An 11,537-nucleotide genomic window follows, 5' to 3' on the forward strand; every position below is an offset into this window, starting at 1 on the left:
TCTGTTCTGTTCTTGATCTGATCTGATCTGTTCTCGATCTAATCTGATATATTTTTGGTCTTATTTGATTTATTTTCGGTCTGATCTTATCTGTTCTCTGTCTTATCTTATCTGTTCTCAATCGATCTAATCTGTTCCTGGTTTGATCTAACCTTTTCTCGGTCTGATCTGGTCTGTTCTAGATCTTATATGATCGGTTCTCGGTCTGATCAGATGTTTTATCGATCTGATCCGATCTTTTGACGGTCTAATCTGATCTGTTGTTGGTCTGATATGATATGTTTTTGGTCTGATCTGATCCATTGTCGGTCTTATCTGATGTTTTCTCGGTCTAATCTGATCTGTTCTCGATCTTATCTGATCTGTTCTCGGTCTGATTTTATCTGTTCTGTGTCTTATCTGATCTGTTCTTGGTCTGATGTAAACTGTTCACGGTCTGATCTGATCTGTTCATGGTCAGGTCTGATCTATTCTCGGTCGTATCTGATATGTTCTTGGTCTGATCTGATCTGTTCATAGTCTGATTTGACCTGTTCTTGGTCATATCCGATCGTTTCTTGGTCTTATCTGATCTGTTCAAGGTCTGATCTTATCTATTCTTGGTCTGATCTTACCTGTTATTGGTCTTATTTGATCTGTTCTCGGTCTGCTCTTATCTGTTCTCGGTCTGATCTGGGCTGTTCTTGGTCTGATCTGTTCTGTTCTCGGTCTTGTCTAATTTGTTCTCGGTCTTATCTGATCTGTTCTCGGTCTGATCTGATATGTTCTCGGTCTTTTCTGATCTGTTCTAGGTCTGAATTGATCTTTTTGGTCTATTCACATCTGCTCTCGGTCTGATCTGAGCTATTCTTGGTCTTATCATATCTGTTCTCGGTCTTCTCTGATATGTTTTCGGTCTGATATTATCTGATCTCGGTCTGATTTGATCTGTTCTCAGTCTGATCTGATATTTTCTCGGTCTTATCTGATCCGTTCAGGGTTTGAATTGATCTGTTCTCGGTCTGATTTGATCTGTTCTCAGTCTGATCTGATATATTCTCGGTCTTATCCAACCTATTCTGGGTCTGATCTGAACTGTATTCTGCCTTATCTAATCTGTTCTCGGTCTGATATGATCTGCTCTTGGTCGGATCTGATCCACTTTTAGTCTTATCCGATCTTTTCTCGGTCTTATCTGATCTGTTCAAGGTCTGATCTGATCTATTATCGGTCTGATATTATCTGTTCTCGGTCTGATCGGATCTGTTCTTGGTCTAATCTGATCTTTTCTTGGTCTGATCTGATAAGTTCTCGGTCTTGTCTAATATGTTCTCGGTCTTATCTGATCTGTTCACGGTCTGATCTGACATGTTCTCGGCCCTATCTGATCTGTTCTGGGTCTGAATTGATCTGTTCTTGGTCTACTCTTATCTATTCTCGGTCTGATCTGACCTGTTCTTGGTCTTATCTGTTCTCAGTCTTGTCTGATATGGTCTCGGTTTTGTCTGATCTGTTCTCGGTCTGTTCTGATATTTTTTCAGTCTTATCTGATCTGTTTTGGGTTTGAATTGATCTGGTCTCTGTATGATCTGATCTGTTTTCGGTCTGATCTGATCTGTTCTCGGTCTGGTCTGATCTCTTCTTCCTCTGATCTGCTCTATTTTTTGTCTTATTTGATCTGTTTTCAGTCTGATCTAATCGGTTCTCGGTCTGATCTGATCTGTTCTTGGTCTGATCTGATCTGTTCCCGGTCTGAAATGATCTGTTCTTAGTCTGATGTAAACTGTTCTCGGTCTGATCTGATATATTCTCGGCCTGATCTGATCAATTTTCTGTCTGATCTTATCTTTTTTCGATCTTATCTGATCAGTTCTCGGTCTGATCTGATCTGTTTTTGGTCTGATCTGATCTGTTCTCGGTCTGGTCTGATCTGTTCTTCCTCTGATCTGATCTATTCTTTGTCTTATTTGATCGGTTTTCAGTCTGCTCTAATCGGTTCTCGGTCTGATCTGATCTGTTCTTGGTCTGATCTGATCTGTTCGTGGTCTGAACTGATCTGTTCTTAGTCTGATGTAAACTGTTCTCGGTCTGATTTGATTTGTTCTTGGTCTGATATGATCTGTTCTCGGTCTGATCTGATCTGTTCTCGGTCTGATCTGATCTGTTCTCGGTCTGAAATGATCTGTTCTTAGTCTGATGTAAACTGTTCTAGGTCTGGTGTGATCTGTTCTTGATCTGATCTGATCTATTGTTTGTCTGATTTGATATGTTCTTAGTCTTTTGTAGACTGTTCTCGGTCTTATCTGATCTGTTCTTAGTCTTATGTAAACTGTTCTCGGTCTGATCTGATCTGTTCTCGGTCTGACCTGATCTGTTCTCGGTCTGAAATGATCTGTTCTTAGTCTTTTGTAGACTGTTCTCGGTCTTATCTGATCTGTTCTTGGTCTGATATGATCTGTTCTCGGTCTGATCAGATATGTTCTTGGTCTTATCTGATCTGATTTGTTCTCGGTCTGATCTGATCAGATCTCCCCCCCCCAAACTGATTCACCGCGTCTCCTTCATAATAACAAATGTGCACTTACACATCATTCAATGAAGCAAATTATTTCAGTTAAATGAAGTATTCAAGGGCTCAGAATCCCCCCCCATCTACACCATGACTCATCACCCCTCCTTCATGATAACTGACGCAAAATTATACTATTTCCTTCTTTCTTCTTGTTTCTCTTAATTTTCATTTTGCTGCTCAATTTTACATTTGAGTGGAATTTTCTAGGGGGAGGGTGTTTCCGTGGAGGGGGGGGATTTTTTGGAACAGAACTTTTGATTGGGTGGAATTTTCCGTGGGGAGAAGTTTATGGGGTATATAAAGATTAGGAGGCAATCTACACACATTGAAAATCTTGTTGAATTAATACCTACGTTTTTCTCGAGTATTGATAATATCATCAGAGGACGTCCTTGAAATGCTGACTAAATCTGAAAGCTCTCTGCAAAGTTTAATCTTTCTTCTTCCATGATTGCTAGCATTCCTCTTTGACGAATGCTTTTCAGCACCTCCTTCATCTTCATCACTAACCTCCCCTGTCTCCATGTCTTGGTCTAGTGGTAGTTTCTTCCCCTGTAAATAAAGTAATGAAAAGCTTTATTAGTATTTTGGGAAAACGTATTATTTCAAGCTATTTAGTCCTAGAGATCTCCGGTGATTCTCTTCCAGCCTACGATCAGTTCATGTCCATTTTTCAACCGATTTATGAAAAACCATGTCCCTTTCAGGTGGTTAGGCACAAAAGAAGGATGATCCCTGTAAGCAATGGATTTTGGAGCAAATAGTCGACGTGATAAATAATAAGAATTTGTTATATGAGCAATCTCTTAATAGTCAGGATTGCGCAGATTTTGCAGAGTTCAAGCAAGTGAGATATAAGGTGAATAGTATGAGGAGGTAAGCAAAGAAGACATATTTTTAATAAATGTTTTCTGATAATAAGGGAGGTACCAAAACCACATGGCAAGTTAATAGTGTTTAATGGGAAATAAAAAAGTAGTCAGTCACCTTGTATTGAGGTAAATGGAAGTTCTATGAATGATACAAATGTAGTAGGGGACAATTTTTGCCAGTGCTGCTCCTGGATCGGTTTGTCTGTTCAATAGAGCGTAAGGTATAACAAGGAAGCTTTTCTTAATGAGGAATTCATAAACTCTAGTGGAGACAGTGCTGACTTCCAGTTTTAAAAGTGCAAAAATGATAAAGGGGTTAATATAAAGAAAAGCATAAAATCAAATTCTGCCGCGATATACGGCTTGAATCTGAGAACTTTGAAGGCAGTGATGCCGTATATATTACCATGTATCCTTCACATCATCAACTTGTCTCTTGAGACAGGGACCTTTTCAGCAGCACTAAAACAAGCCAAAGTTATCCCACTATATAAAAGGGGTGTCAGGTCAGATGCCGGAAACTGGGGAACGATCTCGATATTCCCTTTATTTTCTAAAATTTTGGAAAAAGGGATCCATCAGCGTCTTTTTGACCATTTCAAAAAACACAGTCTACTCAGTGAAACCAAATTCGGGTTCTGAAAAGTTCATTCAACTAGTAATACTGCCACTCATCTTGTTCACTTTGTAAATAATTGTTTTGAAAAAGGTTTTTTTAGCTAATTGATAGTTATAAAGTTGATATTATGTACCCACCCAGTCGTAAGCACTTTTTGTACCTTTCTTGGTGTGAGTAATGGCAGGTCAGTTAAACCTATTTTTTGGTTGCACACAAAAATAAACGGGAACTGAGCTTAACTGAGTTGTAAAATATGACAAACACAACACAATCTATACCAAAAAGTATCATGATAATGTTTCTGTACCATTGGCGGAAAGAAGAGAAACCTGACTTTTTGGAGCCACTGAGTACTAGCTTCAATACTTCAAATATCCTACCATTTTAAATGCTCAATATTTTCAGACAGAAAAAAAAACAATTTTTTGCCAAATTAAAATTTTGAAAATAATCTACTTTAAAGTCTCGAGCTTTCAAAGCTTTAAGTAAGTGTTAATTGAGTTTAAGGAAGGTCTTATATTCTTAACAGTGGATTGATTTAAGTTCAGCCAAAAGAAAAATCGTTCCAGATAGTCTTATATAGTCGATAGCTGTACTTAATTATTCAACTTTTAAGATAAACGCTTTCTCCTTTAGGGGGAATAACAGAGGAATGAATGATATATTTAAATGAAACTATCTTAATATCGATGTTCAGATGAAATCTAAAAGGGAGAAAAATATGTTTTGCCTGTTGCCTTTGTTCGAAAATTATTTTTATACAATTTATAAATCATAAAGTGGAGAGGAAGAAATGATTTCAACAATAGTACAAATATTGAATTACTTAAAAAAATGTTCTAGACAACAATTATAATATTTGAAGGATAGAAAGCATGAGGTTTGAATTTTGAAATGGCATGAGGTTTGAAATGGCAAATGAAATTTGAATTTTGTTCTTCTTATTTTCTTATATCAATAATCTTTCTCAGGTAAATTACATTTTTTTTTTTTTTAATCTTTGTTTAGATAGTGCTATATCTTTTCTTTGTAAAAGCTATTGTGAGAACACGACTTTCATGGTACTTTGAAAATAACATGTTCAAAAAGGATAAAGTAAAAAATTAAACACGTTTTTTATGCTTATTGTGTGTTTTAAACCTCCCAACAAATTTTTTTATAGCATTAGTTTCGTCCCTTTGCCTCACAAATACTGCAAATTAAGTGAATGCATTAGTTTCCTTAATTAAAAAAGAAGAAAATTTACAATTAAGTATTTTTTTTCGATTCACGTTCTGTGTTATTTAGAAAGTTTTTAATTTATACTTCCCAGGGTGGATAATCTCACCCCGTAAAAAGTTACGTCAGGATATTTTCTACTTCCACGATTATTTTTATTGAAACAAATCAGGATCTTTTTGTTTTGGTAAGTCAAATAGCCTAAAAACTGGGTTCTCGGCTGTTTCTTTGATATTTACCAAAGATGTTTAATGATAAGCATCAAACGTTAAACCATTTGGTTAGTTGAAGATAGAGTAAAACCAAGCAGATTTCCAATTGTGACTAAGCAAAGTCTTTTGTCAACAAAGCAGAAAACCGACTGAAATAAAGAAAATATTACTCAAAGATAGGATTCGGCAAGAATTCTTTGCCTGGCGACCACTGCAGGCTGCTTGCTTCTTTGATTTCTATCAAGACGTCTAATTAATCTTGTTTTAAGATGAAAAGGAACGTGAGCTGAATCTTTGTTAGCTGAATTATCGTAAATAGGGTTTATGAAAATCTCCGTAGCATCCCTGTTTAAAGAAACATCTTTATGCATGTATTTTTTAATTCTAATCTCTTCCTCAAAAGATTGTAGTAAACCATTTATTGTGGAAACTAAGACTGCCTCGTCTAAAAGAACTAAATAATTTGGGTGTTCAAAAATGGGGAAGGATAAAGCAGAATCAGTGAGGACGGCAGTAGAAGTGACCCTATTGATCCCGTACCCACACCATATATGGGCATAGAATACTGTCAGTACACCAAATAAGGGCATAGCCTCCCTAGGGAGAAAGATTGCGTAATGGGGTCAATGACCTCTTTTTCCAAGGTCGATTTATTTGATGTTTCTATGTGTAGTAGCTCCGGGACGAAGGTTGCACCTGCGCATTGAATTCTAACGGGAGCAATGTTATTGATCTAGAACTCGAGGGGGAAGTGAATTTCCGAGAAATTGATTGCGTAATCGAGGGGGAAGTGAATTTCCGAGAAATTGATTGCGTAATCGAAGGGGAAATTGTTGATTCACGAAGGGGAAATTAAGAAACAAACATGGCTTCTTTAATCTGTGATTTACATAATCGCTAGGGGAAATTATTGATTCACGAAGGGGAAATTAAGAAACAAACATGGCTTCATTGTTGTTTGGTTAGCTTAACCTGAGAAATTGATTTACATAATCGATGGGGGAATTATTGATTCACGAGCATGGGGAATTATGAAACAATATGGTCATAGAGTCCATATTGTTTCTTTAATCTTTAGGCCTGTCACGAGTAGCACCTGTGAACTTGATTTACATAATTGCTAGGGGAAATTATTGATTCACGAAGGGGAGAATTAAGAAACATTAAGGCTTCTTTAATCTTTGGTCTGAGGGATAAACGTTCTTTAGGTCAGAGAGAAAAATTAATATTCTATTTTCAAATAGGGATTCATTGATCTTTAGGGTCAGGAATTATAATTGACATCACTTGTTATCTTGGAATTATGCGGGAGTCTAAAGAGATAGAAATTCTATTTTTAAATACGGCTTCACGGAGCTTTAAGTCGGAGAGGTAAATTGATATTCTAACGAAACCCTAATAGTTTAGCTAGGAAAATTTATGAGATGAAGAGATTAACGTAGGAAAGGGTTTCCTAGAAATTTGAAATGCGTTAGCGCAGAGATGCCATTCAAAAGGAACACGCTGAAATTACGTTTAGGGATTATTTGGGCGAAACGGTTTTATCCATTTTATGGGATTATTTCGGCGAAACCGTTAGAGACATTTGAAAGAAGATTTTAGAAATGGTTTTAGAAGAGGTTTTGAGTGTGGTCGTTATAATACACAAGTTCCATTTGAACAGTGTTGTGAGGTCCTCTACCCCAACCCCAAAGGGTTCCGATCCCCCACCACAACCCCGAAGGAAGCCCCCGGTACTCAAAGGCCCCCCAAGCTCCCATAGAGCCCCAACCCCCCAAACGCCCTCCTCAGACCCTCAAAGACCCTCCTCTGGTCCTCAAAGGGCCCCCGGACCCCCAAAGGGTACCCCGGACCCCAAAGGGCACCCCCCGGCCCTCCACGGTCATCCCCGGGTCCCCCAAAGGCCCATCGAGCTCCCAAAGGACCAACGGGGTCCCAAAGGCCATCCACCGGTCCCCAAATGTCACCCAGACACCCAAAGGCCCTCCCTGTGCCCCAAAGGCCCTCCCTGTGCCCCAAAGGCCCTCCCCCGGCCCCCTCCTCCTCCTCCTCCCACCTCCTCCTCCTCCTCCTCCTCATCCTCCCTCCTCCTCCTCCTCCTCCCTCCTCCTCCTCCTCCCACCTCCTCCTCCTCCTCCTCCTCCCACCTCCTCCCACCTCCTCCTCCTCCTCCTCCCTCTTTCTCCTCCTCCCCTCTCCTCCCCCCCCCATTCCCTCCCCATTTTTTATACTTTTTTTGTGCATTGAGACACAGAACGACCCCCTGCCCCCGCCCCCTCCCCCTCCAAAGGTCTGATTTTTTCAAAGTTCATTTTGAATTTCTTTCATTGAAATGCAAGAGTTGGAATATTTCAGTAGTGTTTGGTTGTGGTTTACCTTGTCACAGTTACATTTTCTTGATTTTTCAAAGTTCATATTGAATTTCTTTCGTTGAAATTCAAGAGATGTAATATTTCAGTAGAGAGATGTTGTAGTTTAACATGTCACAGTTACATTCCCTTAATTTTTCAAAGTTCATTTTGAATTTCTTTCGTTGAAATGCAAGAGTTGGAATATTTCACTAGTGTGATGTTGTAGTTTACCCTGTCACAGTTACATTCACTTAATTTTTGATAGTCCATTTTTAATTTCTTTCCTTGAAATGCAAGAGTTGGAATATTTCAGTAGTGTTTTGTTGCGGTTTACCATGTCACAGTTACATTACCATAATTTTTTATAGTCCATTTTGAATTTCTTTCGTTGAAATGAAAGAGTTGGAATATTTAAGTAGTGTTTGGTTGCGGTTTACCTTGTCACAGTTACATTTTCTTGATTTTTCATATTTCATTTTGAATTTCTTTCATTGAAATGCAAGAGTTGGAATATTTCAGTAGTGTTTGGTCGCGGTTTACAATGTCACAGTTACATTAACTTAATTTTTGATAGTACATTTTGAATTTCTTTCGTTGAAATGCAAGAGCTTGAATATTTCAGTAGTGTTTGGTTGCTGTTTCCCTTGTCACAGTTACATTTTCTTGATTTTTCCATGTTCATTTTGAGTTTCTTTCGTTGAAATGCAAGAGTTGTAATATTTCATTAGTGTTTGGTCAAGTTTTAAATTGTCACAGTTAAATTTTCTTTATTTTTCTAAGTTCATTTTGAATTTCTTTCTTTGAAATGCAAGAGTTGGAATATTTCAGTAGTGTTTGGTTGCGGTTTACCTTGTCACAGTTACATTCACTTAATTTTTCAAAGTTCATTTTGAATTTCTTTCGTTGAAATGCAAGAGTTGGAATATTTCAGTAGTGTTTGGTTGTGGTTTACCATGTCACAGTTACATTCCCTTAATTTTTCAAAGTTCATTTTGAATTTCTTTCGTTGAAATGCAAGAGTTGGAATATTTCACTTGTGTTTGGTTGCGGTTTACCTTGTCACAGTTACATTTTCTTGATTTTTCAAAGTTCATTTTGAATTTCTTTCATTGAAATGCAAGAGTTGGAATATTTCAGTAGTGTTTGGTAGTGGTTTACCTTGTCACAGTTACATTCTCTTAATTTTTCAATGTTCATTTTGAATTTCTTTCGTTGAAATGCAAGAGTTGGAATATTTCAGTAGTGTTTGGTTGAGGTTTACCTTGTCACAGTTACATTCCCTTAATTTTTCAAAGTTCATTTTGAATTTCTTTCGTTGAAATGCAAGAGTTGGAATATTTCACTAGTGTTTGGTTGTGGTTTACCATGTCACAGTTACATTGTCCTTATTTTTCAAAGTTTATTTTGAATTTCTTTCATTGAAATGCAAGAGTTGGAATATTTCACTAGTGTTTGGTTGTGGTTTACCATGTCACAGTTACATTTTCCTGATTTTTCAAAGTTTATTTTGAATTTCTTTCATTGAAATGCAAGAGTTGGAATATTTCAGTAGTGTTTGGTTGTGGTTTACCTTGTCACAGTTACATTTTCTTGATTTTTCATAGTTCATTTTGAATTTCTTTCATTGAAATGCAAGAGTTGGAATATTTCAGTAGTGTGATGTTGTGGTTTACCTTTGTCACAGTTACATTTTCTTGATTCTTTAAAGTTCTTTTTGAATTTCTTTCTTTGAAATGCAAGAGTTGGAATATTTCCGTAGTGTTTGGTTGTGGTTTACCATGTCATAGATACATTTTCTTGATTTTTCAAAGTTAATTTTGAATTTCTTTCGTTGAAATTCTAGAGTTGGAATATTTAACTAGGGTGTGGTTATGATTTAGCGTTACATAGCTAAATTTTCATGATTTTTAAAAGTTTATTTGATTTTATTTAGTTGAAATGACAGAGTTGGAATATTTCAGTAGTGTGTGATTTTGGTTTACCTTGTCGCAGTTACATTTTCTTGATTTTTCAAAGTTCATTTTAAATTTCTTTCGTTGAAATGCAAGAGTTTGAATATTTCAGTAGTGTTTGATTGTGGTTTACATTATCATAGTTACATTTTCTTGATTTTTAAAAGTTCATTTTGAATTTCTTCCGTTGAAATGCAAGAGATGGAATATTTCAGTAGCGTTTGGTTGTGGTTTAACTTGTCACAGTTACATTTTCTTGATTTTTCAAAGTTCATTTTGAATTTCTTTCGTAGAAATTCAAGAGTTGGAATATTTCAGTAGTGTTTGGTTATGGTTTACCTTGTCACAGTTACATTTTCTTGATTTTTCAAAGTTCATTTTGAATTTCTTTCGTTGAAATGCAAGAGTTGGAATATTTCAGTAGTGTTTGGTTGTGGTTTACCTTGTCACAGTTACATTTTCTTGATTTTTCAAAAAGCAAGAGCTGGAATATTTCAGTAGTGTTTGCTTGTGGGTTACCTTGTCACAGTTACATTTTCTTGATTTTTAAAAGTTCATTTTAATTTCTTTAGTTGAAATGCAAGAGTTGCTATATTTCAGTAGTGTTTGCTTGTTGGTTACCTTGTCACAGTTACATTTTCTTGATTTTTCAAAGTTCATTTTGAATTTCTTTCATTGAAATGCAAGAGTTGGAATATTTCAGAAGTGTTTGGGTGTGGTTTCCATTGTCACAGTTACATTTTCGTGATTTTTCAAAGTTTATTTTGAATTTCCTTCATTGAAATACAAGAGTTGGACTATTTCAGTAGTGTTTTATTGTAGTTTACCTTGTCACAGTTACATTTTCTTGATTTTTCAAAGTTTATTTTGAATTTATTTCGTTTAAATTAAAGAGTTGGATTATTTCAGTAGTGTTTGGTAGTGGTTTACCTTGTCAAAGTTACATTTTCGTGATTTTTCAAAGTTCATTTTGAATTTCTTTCGTTGAAATGCAAGAGTTGGACTATTTCAGTAGTGTTTGGTCGTGGTTTACCTTGTCACAGTTACATTTTCTTGATTTTTCAAAGATCATTTCGAATTTCTGTCATTGAAATGCAAGAGTTGGAATATTTCAGTAGTGTTTGGTCGTGGTTTACCTTGTCACAGTTACATTTTCGTTATTTTTTAATGTTCATTTGAATTTATTTAGTTGAAATTCAAGAGTTGGAATATTTCAGTAGTGTTTGGTTGAGGTTTACCTTGTCACATTTACATTTTATTGATTTTTCAAAGTTCATTTTGAATTTCTTTCATTGAAATGCAAGAGTTGGAATATTTCAGTAGTGTTTGATGATGGTTTACCATGTCACAGTTACATTATCTTGATTAATCAATTCTCATTTGAATTTTTTTCATTGAACTCAAAGAGTGTGACTATTTAACTCTTGGGTGGGTTTTGTTTACATTGTCACATTTAAATTATCTTGTTTTTTCAATGTTCATTTCGAATTTCTTTTAGTGAAAAGTAATAGTTGGACTATTTCAGTAGTATATGGTTATGGTATACCTTGTCAAAGTTACATTTTCTTGATTTTTCAATGTTCATTGTGAATTTCTTTCGTTGAAATGAAAGAATTGGAATATTTCAATAGCGGTTGGTTGTGGTTTACCTTGTCACAGTTACATTTTCATGATTTTTCAAAGTTTATTTTGAATTTCTTACATTGAAATGCAAGAGTTGGAATATTTCAGTAGTGTTTGGTTGTGGTTTACCCTGTCACAG

At 36.0% G+C, this 11,537-nt stretch overlaps 1 protein-coding gene across 3 annotated transcripts in view; it reads right to left on the bottom strand.

Moving 5' to 3' along the window:
• LOC148942667 (inactive phospholipase C-like protein 1) overlaps nt 1–11,537 on the bottom strand; it is a 440,344-nt gene that overhangs the window by 233,503 nt on the left and 195,304 nt on the right. For all 3 annotated transcript variants that reach the window (XR_016143118.1, XM_089102764.1, XM_089102765.1), the window contains exon 11: nt 2,905–3,103. Coding sequence is in view for 2 of the 3 variants with exons in the window: in XM_089102764.1 (XP_088958890.1) it covers nt 2,905–3,103 (199 nt within the window). In the remaining variant the exon portion in view is untranslated. The remainder of the gene's footprint in view (nt 1–2,904; nt 3,104–11,537) is intronic.

This window comes from Artemia sp. Qi Xiang Cuo, chromosome 16 (assembly GCF_049724085.1).
Source record: "Artemia sp. Qi Xiang Cuo chromosome 16, ASM4972408v1, whole genome shotgun sequence".
Lineage (NCBI taxonomy): Eukaryota > Metazoa > Arthropoda > Branchiopoda > Anostraca > Artemiidae > Artemia > Artemia sp. Qi Xiang Cuo.